Source organism: Mirounga angustirostris, unplaced genomic scaffold, assembly GCF_029215605.1.
Source record: "Mirounga angustirostris isolate CCGP_5_RB_7025 unplaced genomic scaffold, mMirAng1.0.hap1 SCAF_12, whole genome shotgun sequence".
NCBI classification, from domain to species: Eukaryota; Metazoa; Chordata; class Mammalia; order Carnivora; family Phocidae; genus Mirounga; species Mirounga angustirostris.
This window is the reverse complement of record NW_026991720.1, coordinates 12,834,006-12,849,829: the sequence shown is the minus strand read 5'-3', so window position 1 is coordinate 12,849,829 and position 15,824 is coordinate 12,834,006. Positions and strand designations below refer to the sequence as shown.

At 41.6% G+C, this 15,824-nt stretch overlaps 1 protein-coding gene across 4 annotated transcripts in view; it reads left to right on the top strand.

The window, feature by feature from the left end:
- The window catches only part of AGK (acylglycerol kinase), an 82,135-nt gene that overhangs the window by 52,273 nt on the left and 14,038 nt on the right, over positions 1–15,824 (top strand). For all 4 annotated transcript variants that reach the window (XR_010406339.1, XM_054505169.2, XM_045864160.2 and 1 more), the window contains one exon: positions 12,561–12,640. Coding sequence is in view for 3 of the 4 variants with exons in the window: in XM_054505169.2 (XP_054361144.1) it covers positions 12,561–12,640 (80 nt within the window). In the remaining variant the exon portion in view is untranslated. The remainder of the gene's footprint in view (positions 1–12,560; positions 12,641–15,824) is intronic.

The following is a 15,824-nucleotide window of genomic DNA, read 5'->3' as shown; positions in this document are numbered from 1 at the left end:
GATTACATAGGGGAAGATGTACCTGTATAGTAGAGAGACCCAGCATACACCACCTTAACCGAGTGATCAAACCTAGCATCACCAATAATGGGATAGATGGACAATATCTGCCTCCTCATGTGATCTATTGAGAACGATACAACATCACATATGGAGTTTCTTGCCCAAAAGATCCACTTCTCTGAATCTAACTGAAACTAATAATGAGAAAAAAGTCTATCAAATCCAATTGTGGGACATTCTATAAACAACCATTGGCCTGGCCTCTTCAAAAATATCAATGTCCTGGGTGCCTGGGTGGCTCAATCGTTAAGCGTCTGCCTTCGGCTCAGGTCATGATCCCAGGGTCCTGGGATCGAGTCCTGCATCGGGCTCCCTGCTCGGCAGGAAGCCTGCATCTCCCTCTCCCACTCCCCCTGCTTGTGTTCCTGCTCTCGCTGTCTCTCTCTCTGTCAAATAAATAAATAAAATCTTTAAAAAAGAAAAAAAAAATCAACATCCTGAAATCCAAGGGAAGTTAGTCTGTTCAAGATTAGGGAAATGAAAGCAATATAGTTAAATCCAGTACAAAATCCTGGATTAGAAAAATGAAAAACAAGAGCACAAAGATATTATGGGAACAATCAGATACTTAATTCGGACTGTATATTTGATATATGTCAATGTTAGATTTCTTGAGAGTGACAGTAGCATTATGCATATGTCTGTCCTCGTTCTTAGAAGACGTAGGCTGAAATATTTAGGGGTGAGGGCCATTGAAGTCTTCCATTTATTTGCAAATGATTTAACAAAACTACAAAACACGTGCACACACAGATAAAGCCAATAGGGAAAAATGTTGGTAGCTGGTGAATGTGGTTGAGAGATATAAACGGTGTTCGTTGTATGTTAAAGAATTTTTTGGTTTGACATTTTCCCAAAAGAAAAATATTGGAGGGAAGAAGACCCAGTAGTCATTCCAGATTCCTGATTGGAATCCTCTGTTTAAAAAGAATTGAATTAAAAAAAAAAAAAGATATTCTTACTGGGTGGTAGTTAAGTAGCTATTCCTCCTTCATCAAAACTACCCCCCCTTCCCCACCACAGAAGGGCAGATTCCTCAGAAGGCTAAGCCATAAAGCCAAACATTTTTATGAACAGTGAGCCTAGTCATTTACTCAGATTTGGTCTTAAAATGTACCAGCTACATTCAGGTTGTCCTTCAGAGGCTCTTAACGTTTTATATTCACTCAAGTTTCCCGATATCTATGAAAGAAGGTTCCACACACTGTCACGATTCCAAACTTCAGTCCTGTAATGTTGCTGTTAGTTATATAGCGTTAACCAGATGCAGATTTACGATTGGCGAACCCATGCATTTACAGCCGTTTTCCTTTTGTTTTCTTTTGTTCTTCATGCAGTGATGTCTGGACTCTCCAACATGACGTCACTGGTCATGATAAAAGTGATTTAAGTTGCCTTTGATTCTTTAGCGTATAATAAGTCTAAGTCATTCTCACAAAATGGAAGGGCTGTGTGAAAGAAATTCTAGTCTAGGAAGGTAGCACAGATTGGCGTCTATGAAGATACACTCTTAAAATGTTATTTACCAAAGGAGGGGAGTCAGGCTATATATCCTAATAACCAGATGATTGCTGCTTATAAATGTGTGAGAAGTAATACATTCCAGAGTAATTAGGATTTAATTGGAAATTGTTGACCGTGCTTGTATTTAAAAGTCTTACCTCCTCTTTTTCTTTTCTTCCAAATGTACTGATTTTGTGAATTGATGAAACCAGTATCAAATTTGCCACAGACTCTGTGTGTTGATGACACAGCCCAGGAAGCAGAAAACTTTAAAAATTAATTCCTAGAAAACATAGCATGGCAGCCTCCACTGTGGTTTCTGAGGCACCCAATTAAGCTGAATTTGTCTTCTCTATCTTCCTTAGTCCTGGAAATTGTTTTCAGAATATGGGGGAAAGCAATATAGGTAAAGCCTGGTACCAGATTCTTCTTTTAAAAAATAAACCCAAACCCAATTAAACATAAATAACTGAAGAGTCTCCAAAGATACAGTTCTTAGAAGTTATAATAATCCTTTATATTTAGGTTTTTACAGTGCAGTGTGTGCTCATATCTCATTTGGACCTCCAGCTTGAGAAGACAAGATGTGTATTAGTATCTTCACTTGACAGTTAAAAAAGAGAGTCAGCTGGTTATCAGACTAGTCATGCTGGAGACAGAAGTAGAATCTAGATTTTCTGTTTTATGGTCCATTGCTTTTTGACTTGACCGTTTTGTCCAGGTGGTATCATTCTTGGCACCAGGCCGTGATTTCTAAAGGGCATTTTCCTGGGCGCCTGGGTGGCTCAGTTGTTAAGCGTCTGCCTTCGGCTCAGGTCATGATCCCAGGGTCCTGGGATCAAGCCCCGTATAGGGCTCCCTGCTCAGCAGGAAGCCAGCTTCTCCCTCTCCCTCTCCCCCTGCTTGTGTTCCCTCTCTTGCTGTGTATCTCTGTCAAATAAATAAATATAATCTTAAAAAAAAAAAAAGGGGCATTTTCCCGTATAGACATCTACAAAGCCTAGTACTTGACTTTAAAGTAACTACTGGAAAGAATTACGGGAGTCTTTCTAGTTCTTTCTTTTTTAAAATTTTTTATTTTTTTTATTATTGTGTTAATCACCATACATTACATCATTAGTTTTTGATGTAGTGTTCCATGATTCATTGTTTGCATATAACACCCAGTGCTCCATGCAGTATGTGTCCTCTTTAATACCCATCACCAGGCTAACCCATCCTCCCACCCCCTCCCCTCTAGAACCCTCAGTTTGTTTCTCAGAGTCCATAGTCTCTCATGGTTTGTCTCCCCCTCCGATTTCCCCCCCTTCATTCTTCCCTTCCTGCTCTCCTTTTTTTTTTTTTTTTTTTTTTAACACATACTGTATTATTTGTTTCAGAGGTACAGGTCTGTGATGCAACAGTCTTACACAATTCACAGCACTCACCATAGCACATACACTTCCCAATGTCTATCACCCAGCCACCCCATCCCTCCCACCCCCCACCACTCCAGCAATCCTCAGTTTGTTTCCTGAGATTAGGAATTCCTCATATAGGTGAGATCATATGATACATGTCTTTCTCTGATTGACTTATTTCGCTCAGCATAATACCCTCTAGTTCCATCCACGTTGTTGCAAATGGCAAGATTTCATTCCTTTTGATGGCTGCATAATATTCCATTGTATATATATACACCACATCTTCTTTATCCATTCATCTGTCGATGGACATCTTGGTTCTACCATAGTTTGGCTATTGTGGACATTGCTGCTATACACATCGGGGTGCACGTACCCCTTTGGATCCCTGCATTTGTATCTTTGGGGTAAATACCCAGTAGTGCAATTGCTGGATCATATGGTAGCTCTATTTTCAACTTTTTGAGGAACCTCCATACTGTTTTCCAGAGTGGCTGCACCAGCTTGCATTCCCACCAACAATGTAGGAGGGTTCCCCTTTCTCCGCATCCCCGCCAACATCTGTCGTTTCCTGACTTGTTAATTTTCGCCATTCTGACTGGTCTGAGGTAGTATCTCATTGAGGTTTTGATTTGGATTTCCCTGATGCCGAGCAATGTTGAGCACTTTTTCATGTGTCTGTTGGCCATTTGGATGTCTTCTTTGGAAAAATGTCTTGTTCATGTCTTCTGCCCATTTCTTGATTGGATCATTTGTCCTTTGGGTGTGGAGTTTGATAAGTTCTTTATAGATTTTGGATACTAGCCCTTTATCTGATATGTCATTTGCAAATATCTTCTCCCATTCTGTCGGTTGTCTTTTGGTTTTGTTGACTGTTTCTTTTGCTGTGCAAAAGCTTTTTATCTTGATGAAGTCCCAATAGTTCATTTTTGCCCTTGCTTCCTTTGCCTTTGGTGATGTTTCTAGGAAGAAGTTGCTGCAGCTGAGGTCGAAGAGGTTGCTGCCTGGGTTCTCCTTTAGGATTTTGATGGATTCCTGTCTCACATTTAGGTCTTTCAACATTTTGAGTCTATTTTTGTGTGTGGTGTAAGGAAATGGTCCAGTTTCATTCTTCTGCCTGTGGCTGTCCAATTTTCCCAACACCATTTGTTGAAGTGACTGTCTTTTTTCCATTGGACATTCTTTCCTGCTTTGTCAAAGATTAGTTGGCTATAGAGTTGAAGGTCCATTTCTGGGCTCTCTATTCTGTTCCACTGATCTATGTGTCTGTTTTTGTGCCAGTACCATACTGTCTTGATGATGACAGCTTTGTAATAGAGCTTGAAGTCCGGAATTGTGATGCTGCCAGCTTTGCTTTTCTTTTTCAACATTCCTCTGGCTATTCGGGGTCTTTTCTGGTTCCATACAAATTTTAGGATTATTTGTTCCATTTCTTTGAAAAAAGTGGATGGTATTTTGATGGGGATTGCATTGAATGTGTAGATTGCTCTAGGTAGCATTGACATCTTCACAATATTTGTTCTTCCAATCCATGAGCATGGAACGTTTTTCCATTTCTTTGTGTCTTCCTCAATTTCTTTCATGAGTATTTTATAGTTTTCTGAGTACAGGTTCTTTGTCTCTTTGGTTAGATTTATTCCTAGGTATCTTATGGTTTTGGGTGCAATTGTAAATGGGATCGACTCCTTAATTTTTCTTTCTTCTGTCTTGTTGTTGGTGTACACGAATGCCACTGATTTTTGTGCATTGATTTTATATCCTGCCACTTTACTGAATTCCTGTATGAGTTCTAGCAGTTTTGGGGTGGAGTCTTCTGGGTTTTCCACATAAAGTGGTCATATCTGCAAAGACTGAGAGTTTGACTTCTTCTTTGCCGATTTGGATGCCTTTGATTTCTTTTTGTTGTCTGATTGCTGTGGCTAGGACTTCTAATACTATGTTGAATAGCAGTGGTGATAGTGGACATCCCTGCTGTGTTCCTGACCTTAGGGGGAAAGCTCTCAGTTTTTCCCCATTGAGAATGATATGAACTATGGGTTTTTCATAGATGGCTTTTATGATATTGAGGTATGTACCCTCTATGCCTATACTCTGAAGAATTTTGATCAAGAAAGAATGCTGTACTTTGTCAAGTGCTTTTTCTGCATCTATTGAGAGGATCATATGGTTCTTGTTCTTTCTTTTATTAATGTATTTTATCACATTGATTTGCGGATGTTGAACCAACCTTGCAGCCCAGGGATAAATCCCACATGGTCGTGGTGAATAATCCTTTTAATGTACTGTTGGATCCTATTGGCTAGTATTTTGGTGAGACTTTTTGCATCCAAGTTCATCAAGGATATTGATCTGTAATTCTCCTTTTTGATGGGGTCTTTGTCTGGTTTGGGGATCAAGGTAATGGTGGCCTCATAAAACGAGTTTGGAAGTTTTCCTTCCATTTCTATTTTTTGGAACAGTTTCAGAAGAATAGGTATTAATTCTTGAAATGTTTGGTAGAATTCCCCTGGGAAGCCATCTGGCCCTGGGCTCTTGTTTGTTGGGAGATTTTTGATGACTGCTTCAATTTCCTCAGTGGTTATAGATCTGTTCAGGTTTTCTATTTCTTCCTGGTTCAGTTTTGGTAGATTATACATGTCTAGGAATGCATCCATTTCTTCCAGATTATCTAATTTGCTGGCATATAGTTGCTCATAATATGTTCTTATAATTGTTTGTATTTCTTTGGTGTTGGTTGTGATCTCTCCTCTTTCATTCATGATTTTGTTGATTTGGGTCCTTTCTCTTTTCTTTTTGATAAGTCTGGCCAGGGGTTTATCAATCTTATTAATTCTTTCAAAGAACCAGCTCCTAGTTTCGTTGATCTGTTCTACTGTTCTTTTGGTTTCTATTTCATTGATTTCTGCTCTGATCTTTATTATTTCTCTTCTCCTGCTGGGTTTAGGCTTTATTTGCTGTTCTTTCTCCAGCTCCTTTAGGTGTAGGGTTAGGTTGTGTACTTGAGACCTTTCTTGTTTCTTGAGAAAGGTTTGTATTGCTATATACTTTCCTCTTAGGACCGCCTTTGCTGCATCCCAAAGATTTGGAACAGTTGTGTTTTCATTTTTATTTGTTTCCATGAATTTTTTAAATTCTTCTTTAATTTCCTGGTTGACCCATTCATTCTTTAGTAGGATGCTCTTTAGCTTCCATATATTTGTGTTCTTTCCAACTTTCCTCTTGTGATTGAGTTCTAGTTTCAAAGCATTATGGTCTGAAAATATGCAGGGCATGATCCCAATCTTTTGGTAGCAGTTGAGACCTGATTTGTGACCTAGGATGTGATCTATTCTGGAGAATGTTCCATGGGCACTAGAGAAGAATGTGTATTCTGTTGCTTTGGAATGGAATGTTCTGAATATCTCTGTGAAGTCCATTTGGTCCAGTGTGTCGTTTAAAGTCTTTATTTCCTTGTTGATTTTTTTGCTTAGATGATCTGTCCATTTCAGTGAGGGGGGTGTTAAAGTCCCCCACTATTACTGTATTGTTGTCAATGTGTTTCTTTGCTTTTGTTATTAATTGGCTTATATAATTGGCTGCTCCCATGTTAGGGGCATAGATATTTACAATTATTAGATCTTCTTGTTGGATAGACCCTTTAAGTAGGATATAGTGTCCTTCCTCATCTATTTTAACAGTCTTTGGTTTATTTATTTATTTTTTTAAAAAGATTTTATTTATTTATTTGAGAGAGAGAATGAGATAGAGCATGAGAGGGGGGAGGGTCAGAGGGAGAAGCAGACTCCCTGCCGAGCAGGGAGCCCGATGCGGGACTTGATCCCAGGACTCCAGGATCATGACCCGAGCCGAAGGCAGTCGCCTAACCAACTGAGCCACCCAGGCACCCCCAGTCTTTGGTTTAAAATCTAATTTGTCTGATATAAGGATTGCCACCCCAGCTTTGTTTTGGTGTCCATATGGTAAATGGTTTTCCACCCCCTCACTTTGAATCTGGGGGTGTCTTTGGGTCTAAAATGAGTCTCTTCAGACAGCATATCGATGAGTCTTGTTTTTTAATCCAATCTGATAACCTGTGTCTTTTGATTGGGGCATTTAGCCCATTTACATTCAGGGTAACTATTGAAAGATATGATTTTAGTGCCATTGTATTGCCTGTAAGGTGACTGTTACTGTATATTGTCTGTGTTCCTTTCTGGTCTATGTTACTTTTAGACTCTCTCTTTGCTTAGAGGACCCTTTTCAATATTTCCTGTAGGGCTGGTTTCATGTTTGCAAATTCCTTTAGTTTTTGTTTGTCCTGGAAGCTTTTTCTCTCTCCTTCTATTTTCAGTGACAGCCCAGCTGGATATAGTAATCTTGGCTGCATATTTCTCTCATTTAGTGCTCTGAATATATCCTGCCAGTCCTTTCTGGCCTGCCAGGTCTCTGTGGATAGGTCTGTTGCCAATCTAATGTTTCTACCATTGTAGGTTACATATCTCTTCTCCTGAGCTGCTTTCAGGATTTTCTCTTTGTCTCTGAGACTCGTAAGTTTTACTATTAGATGTCAGGGTGTTGCCCTATTTTTATTGATTTTGAGAGGGGTTCTCTGTACCTCCTGGATTTTGATGCCTGTTTCCTTCCCCAAATTAGGGAAGTTCTCTGCTATAATTTGCTCCAATATACCTTCTGCCCCTCTCTCTCTTTCTTCTTCTTCTGGGATCCCAATTATTCTAATGTTGTTTTATCTTATGGTATCACTTATCTCTCGAATTCTGCCCTTGTGATCCCGTAGTTGTTTATCTCTCTTTTTCTCAGCTTCTTTATTTTCCATCATTTGGTCTTCTATATCACTAATTCTGTCTTCTGCCTCATTTATCCTAGCAGTTAGAGCTTCCATTTTTGATTGCACCCCATTAATAGCCCTTTTGATTTTGACTTGGTTAGATTTTAGTTCTTTTATTTCTCCAGAAAGGGTTTCTCTAATACCTTCCATGCTTTTTTCAAGCCCAGCTAGTCTTTAAAATCATCATTCTGAACTCTAGTTGCAACATCTTACTAATGTCCGTATTGATTAGGTCCCTCGCAGTCAGTACTGCCTCTTGTTCTTTTTTTTGAGGTGATTTTTTCCATCTTGTCATTTTGTCCATAGGTAAGAGAATAGATGAATGAAAGAACAAAATGCTAACAGGGTAATAACGTGCCCAGAAAATATACACTAAACAAATCAGAAGAGACCTGAAACCGGGTGAAAAGAAAGGGAAAGAAAGAAAGAAAAAAAAAAAAGATAAAAACAAAGAAACAAAAACAACAAAAAAACCCAGAATATGATCAGATATGATCAGGCTGGTGCATAGATCAGTGCCACACACTAGATTTTGGGCATATTTTGGTCTGTTAGAAGAAAGTGCCTCCCAAAATTTTAAAGAAAGAAAAATTTGTATATGTACAAAAATAAGGGTTAATACGATGAAGGGATGGAATATGACTGTAAAGATGAAAATTATAAAAGATTTTATAAAAGGAATTGATAAGTTGGTTGAAAAAAGAAAGGATTAAAAAAAAAAAAAGAATGTGATCAGGCAGGAGACTAGAACAAAGCCATACACTAGAGATTTAGGGTATATTTTGGTCTGTAGAAGAAACTATATCCCAAAATTTTAAGGAGAGAACAACTTATATATATATATATACCAAAAATAAGGTTAACTACTATGAAGGGATAGAATATGACTCTAAAAATGAAAAATAAAAAAGATTTTTAAAAGGATTGATAGTTTAAAAAGGGAAAAAGAGAAATTCAAAAAAAAGAAAAAAAAGAATTAAAAAAATTAACTTTGAAAGACTAAAGAATCATGGTAAAAAAGCCATGGATTCTATGTGCAGTATTCCCCTAGCTCTGGAGTTCTGCCGTTCTCATTGATCGGTAAACTTGGTCTTGGCCGGCTGCTCCTGCTGATCTTCTGGGGGAGGGGCCTGTTGCCATGGTTCCCAAATGTCTTTGCCGGAGGTGGAATTGCCCCACCCTTGCCGGTCCAGGCTAAGTAATCTGCTCCGGTTTGCTCTCCGGGGCTTTTGTTCCCTGCGAGCTTTCCGTACAGCTTTAGAGGATGAGAGTGAAAATGGCGGCCTCCCAATCTCCACCCTGGAGGAGCCGAGAACTCGGGGCCCTGCTCCTCAGTGCACCCCCAGAGAAAAGCAGTCAGTCACTCCTGTCTCTCCTGTCTCCAGCCGCACTCCATGCTCACCCTGCCTGTGATCGTGCGTTTCTATCTCTGGCACCGGACCCCGTGTGGAGTCTCCAAACCCAGCAGATCCCTGCGGTGCGCTCCTGCGCTGCTCCTCCCAGGGGAGGAAGGGGAGTCTCCCCGGACCTGCCGCTTGTTGGGTCCCTGCTGGAGGAGCAGTGGCCCGACTGTGCCACGGATCATGGTTTATGGCCACCCCGGGCTGAGAGCCCGTGCCTCGGCTCCGCCTCTGCAGCCGACTTCCCTGCTCCGATACCTAGGAGCTCTGGGAGCTCTACCGCACTCAGGCACCCCCGGTCTTTCTGTGACCCCAAGGGTCCTGAGATCACAATGTCCCACGAGCGTTCCACACCCCCTTAGCCACTAGAGCGACGTCCCTCAGTGGAGCCGACTTCTAAAATTTCCGATTTTGTGCTCCACGGCTCTATCACTTGCCAGAAGCGGCCAATGGAGGCCCCTCCCCCGCCGTCTATCCTCCCGAATATCGCCTCAGATTCACTTCTCTGCACGTCCTACCTTCCAGAAAGTGGTCGCTTTTCTCTTCAGAGAGTTCCTGCTATTCTTTTCTTCGATCTCCTGTTGAGTTCATAGGTGGTCAGAATGGTTTGATCCCTATCCAGCTGAATTCCTGAGACCAGACGAAATCCAGGTCTCCTGCTCCTCCGCCATCTTGCTCCTCCCTCCTTTCTAGTTCTTTCTTTTTGCTCCTTCAGTTGGATTCTTAGAACCTGCCTACCAGAACCGAAAGAGGAGGTTAGGGTTGCTGGTTGAAGTTAGAATCTCTTTCTTCTGTTATTCCTGGCTTCCTTCGGTTAAAACCCTGACTGATCAAAACCTCAGAACTTCCGAATTCCTTCTATTTGTTTCTGTCTCTTCATCTAGAATTCCTTAAATTCCTAGATTAGGTACCTATCTAGTTGACTAGAATTGTTTTCTTTTCACTGTCCCTTATGCTTTTATTCTAACCAGATCTCAGAGTTGTTATGTATTTACTTATTTTTTAGGAAACCATTAGGCCATTTTCTCTTTCTAGGGTGTCTGTGACTTGGGACAGCATATCTCCTTTGCTGTTAAAATCTGGCTGTGTGCCTGTCTTTCTGTATCTGTTTTTGTTTACTGACCTGTCCAACTGGTACTCTTATCACCCAGGCCTTCATCGGGTGGTATTTTGTCTATTGGCTTCTACTCTGTCCACCTGCCCTTGTTCATTTTTCTTGTGTACCCCAACAGGGACCAGTCTCTCCATTACTGACCCCTAGGCCTCTCCTGAATCCTGAGGGCTCTGTGCCCATCTGGCTGATAGCTAGGCTTCTCTAGATCTTTCCACACTCATTTCCTATTGTCCGGAGTCCCACCCCTTGCTAGGATAGCACCCCAAAGCAGTGACACCTTGAGGTTACAGGGTTTTGCAGCCAATCTTAACAGAATATTCCTAAAATCACAATGAAGAAAGAGAAAATATTCTTAGTGTACCAGTTGGGAAGTCTTGAGTACTCAAAGCAGGACTTCGTGTGACCCTGCATGCTTTAGATCAGCCTTTCCCAAGGAATATTAGTTATGCAAACTGCCTGCCAGAGAGGGGTTGCACAGTTAACAGGTCAGGGAAACTGTGTGTATTTCTCCTTTTGGAAGTTTATAATGTATATTAACATATTAAAGATTCTAAGATGAACTGCGGTAAACATACCTTGTTTCGAACCAGGGAATTTTGATATTTCTCAACTCCTTGGACCATTGAATCCTCTACCATCATTACTGTTTTTATTTGTTGTGACGCTTACTAGCCCCTCTGGAACATTTGGGAGAAATACTGTAGATACTGCAGACTCACCCAGTGCTGCTTCTGCCCTGAGGCTAAAGCACCCCTTCTTCTCTCTTTTCTGTCTCTCCATGCTTCTCCCCAGCCTCCCTCAATGTAGGCACCTTATTCTTTAAAATTTAGTGTGGGTGTCATTTGATGTTGTATTTCCCCGGCCATCGGGGAAATTGCTCCCCGCACACCGCATACAGTCATACCTGCTCTGTGTTTTCATAATCCTCGATGCCTGTCTCTATCATGTGAACCTACTGCATTGTGTTGTCATTTTGCGTGTCTGCAAACCCCCCGTTGCACCCGGAGCTCTTTGAGGGCAGATACTTTTGGTATCACCAGGCCCTAATACAGGATATGTATTCGCTAGTGATAATTCCATGAAAAAAATGATTAGCTTTCTATCATCAGGATGACTCCAAGCCCTGCCTATATTCCACATCCACTTGGCACCCAGGAGACTAACCTATCCTTGCTGTGCTGGGCCGAGGTGCCTCACCATCACCTCTGTGCTCCACCGGCTCTCACCTGAGTTCCCTTTTCCTTGCTTAAGCTGCTGCAGAGGGCAGAAAACACGTCTACTGCTTGAACTGGGACAAGAGCCCAATGTCTTTACTTATAAGCTGCCCCTATGAGTGTGTGATTCTCCTAGAAATCCCTCACTTGGTTTCAGTGTACTGGGATCGAAGTGGGATGGAGGGAAAGCCTTCACATACTTTCTCTAGACCAGCAGTTGACAGTGTCGAGGGTTCTCCTCCAGGTCCCCATTTCTGCTGATACTGGTTGTACTAATGGCGTAGAAATTGAACCAGTTCTGCCCCCAGTTACCAAGTTCCGGGGAGTTGTGTGTCTAGCATGTGACAGCTTTGTTTAGGATGGGGGCAGAGTCTTGGGCTTTGGCTGTATTTACAATCTTGAGATATATATATATATATAACTTATACTTTACGGAAGGTCCATTATGAACTCTTAAAGACAGTGGCTCTGTTGTGTATGTTTTCTATATATTGCTAAACTCACTGATTGTAATATGCAATATTTTGCCATAAAGCACTGGACTAAATCCAAATCACTTTTTATTCTGACTTGTTATGAGAGATGCCTGGCTGTAGTTTTAGATATTCAGGTGAACATTCTAGAGTCCCAGGATTCTCCTCTTACTTGAGAGCGCTTGGACCTCTAAAGAGAATGCAGGCTTAAATTAGCTTTGCCTTGGACAGGTCTCTGAGAGAGGAGAAATTCTGGCCGACCCAACCACTGATTGGTCGAAGAGCCAGCCTAGTTATGTACTTGGGAATTTATAGTCTGAAGTATGGTAATATGTTCCCTGGCCAGCAGATTCATGAGGCCTACTATAGAAAAATTAATTTCATTTACAGTTTGGTTTACTCAAGTCTTTTTACTGAGTACTCAGTTAATTTCTGAGATTTTGAATATCCTTTATAGAATTTGGTTTGAGGACAAGTAGGCCATGAACATTTGCTGGGTACTTACCTGTAGAGTGTTCCAAGTTACTGTAATCTTTGATTTAAAATGAATGTATTTAACTTCCAGGGTGAAAAGGAACAGCCCGTGTTTGCAGTGACTGGCCTTCGATGGGGATCCTTCAGAGATGCTGGCGTCAAAGTTAGCAAGTAAAGGATCACTGTACTGATGTGGGATGATTTTTTAAAAAATCTTTTTCTGCTCCTGTCTTTGAGGTTTCAATATACAGTGATCATCTAAGAAGAAATTTGATGGGCCTGGAGGTTGAATTTCTTATGAATAATAGAGGCAGAGGTTTAGATCTGACACACAGAAAGGTTGGGGAAGGTTCCCGTTTCCTCCACACTAGCTTGGTAGTAAAGCGGCGGAGACCGCATCTCTGTCCCTGGACATCGTGTTTGAGCACAGGCCAGGCTCACTCCAGACTGGGGTTGCCTGGCATCCTGCAGCCTGTTGGGCTGGCCCTGCGGGGGCCCCAGCCTTGTGGAGCCTTTCCAGCCCTGGAAGACTGGCCCTGAGAGGTGTTCTTGTCGAAAGCCTGGTGGATCGAGAGACCACAGGCTGCCTCTCTCAGAAGGAAGAAAGGTGGACGCCTGGCTGTGTTGTGAGCTGAAGAAACAGGCCTGTCTCGGCAGTGAGGAGAGGGCCATGACTGGCTTCCATGGGAATGAACTCTCTTTCCTGAGAGTTCATGGTGCCGGATGAAACTGTTGGCTTGGAAAGCAGCTGAGTTGTGTTCTGTTCCCAGTGGAGGGTAGTGCAGGTGCAGGCTTCCTGAGGGGGGACTGACTCCATATCTGGTGGGTAGTGCTTTTTCTTTACCTTTTTTTTTTAACATCAGGCTTATAGTTTTAGTATAGTTTAAGTGAATCATGATTGATCTCACAGCAAAAGATGCCTCTTTCCCCTCATAGGCTTTCCTGCCACACTCTTTTTATGGAAATTTCTCTTAATTGTCTCACTTTGTTATTCCTGCTAATGAGGTTCTCGAGAGTGGAATGCCAAAGAGAGATGTGCTGTATTGTATTATACACTGCACTGTTGAGCATTTCAACATTGTTTTTATGTGTAAGTTGGCCATGATTACCTTGATTCCACAAATCCACCTTATGGTATTTATTTTTTTTTTAAAGATTTTATTTATTCGGGGCGCCTGGGTGGCTCAGTCATTAAGTGACTGCCTCTGGCTCAAGTCATGATCCCAGGGTTCTGGGATCGAGCCCCGCATTGGGCTCCCTGCTCAACAGGAAGCCTGCTTCTCCCTCTCCCACTCCCCCTGCTTGTGTTCCCTCTCTCGCTGTGTCTCTCTCTGTCAAATAAATAAATAAAATCTTAAAAAAAAAAAAGATTTATTTGAGAGAGAGAGCATACAAGTGGGGCGGGAGGTGGGGGCAGAGGGAGAAGCAGACTCCCTGCTCAGCAGGGAGCCCACAGCGGGACTTGATCCCAGGACGCTGGGATCATGACCTGAGCCGAAGGCAGATACTTAACTGACTGAGTCACTCGGGGGACCCAACAAATCCCCTTATGTTTTATCTGTGATCTTGAATATGAGCAACTCACCAAGAGTAATTGCTTTGTTTTCCCTGAAAAAGTCTGGTGAGATCAAATTGCTTCCTGAAGTGTGTTAATCAACAACTGAGCGCTAGCATAGGTCAGCCCCTTTAGGAGTATCTCACACACTTGCCCCTATTTTGACTGATTTTTGAACAATGAATTTTAAAATTTTGGTGGTGATTATCTAACAGCTCAACTGGGAGCTTCCACGGAGCCCCTCTGTGTGCCGTGGAAGAAACAGTAGGATGCAAGAAATGATTTGCTGTCTGGCCATCAGGCTACAAGCATAGTGTCGATGCTGTGCCATTGGTAGAGATGAGTGCAACTACGGACAGCGTCTCTCTGGCCAGCTGGGAAATGAAACAGATTATTATGTAAGCTTAGAAAAAACCAGATGATCAAGGTGCTCATTTGCAGCATCACAGTATGAACCTGAATAATAATTAGGATGACTCCACATTGCTCTTTGGATTCTATCTAATCCCCTTATTCTGGCATTCAAGGCCCAACTTGATCCGTCATCAACCCTAATTTCATAGTTATGTATCGTTACTTTTAAGTCTTTAATGTGGATACTGTTCTCAGTGTTTCCTGTGCCTTTGCTATTCCTCTTGCCTAGAATGACTTCTTTCCCTCTTTCATGGATCTAAATCCAAACCATGTTTTTAAATCCCACGCCCTTACTTTGCTCTTGTGCCATTCATCATGCAGGCCTGGTTGTCCTGATGATTTCCAGTCCTTAGTGATTTCTTTTCCCTTCTTGACTCTCCTCACCAATAAATAGTGATCAGTTGACACCGATATATATATATCACATATATATATATATATATATATATATATGGTCATTTATTGTTTTCTGTTACTTTTTTGGGCTTTATTTTCTCAAGTTATAAGCCTTCTAAGGCAGGAATTTTATACTCTTACTTCTGTTTCCTTCATATACATAGTAAATGCTAAATAAATGCATATTGAACAGAATCAAATAGGGAGCACTTAAGATGAGCTGGTAGGAGACAGATAAATTTTAAGAGAGGAATCCATTTTATGTCACTTTTCTAATTCCTGGTAGGCATCTTTCTCTCTACACTAGCTTTTATGTATTTAGCAGTATGCGGTAGGCCCTCTTCATTCCCAGATTTAGCATTTCCCATTTTGAAGCTGCGTAACACGAGTAATGTGAAGTTAGGCTGATTTACAGATTTTAATTGTGTGTGTGTGTGTGTGTGTGTGTGTGTGTGAGAGAGAGAGAGAGAGAGAGAGAGAGAGAGAACATGGTGTACAGGATCCAGTCATTTAGCGTGTGTGTGTATGTGTGTGTGTGTGAGAGAGAGAGAGAGAACATGGTGTACCAGGATCCAGTCATTTAGCATGTGAGGCACACACCAGACCACCCAGCATCTGCATCTCATTGTGGCTTCATCATCCTCCACTCATTGCTCTTTTGAATGTAGACTCTGCTACATTCTGTGGTTGAAAGTGTATATTACGGTGATACCTGTGAATTGAGAGAGTCAGGGAGACGCTGATTATGTATTTCTTGTAAATTGCAAAGATCTATGCACCATGTAACTAATTACGCCCTATTTGACACGACATTGAAATGCAGATTAAAAACTGTCCTGCTTTTTTGTGCGAAAGCACAATCCCCAGGCCTCCAGAGCTGTGAGTAGAGAGTAATTCATAGTACATCCCTCACACTAGAGGTGATTGTGAAGAGTATCCACAGTAGAGGTGCAGTTTTAACGTACTGTCCTTCGTGAATGGTGTCTATCA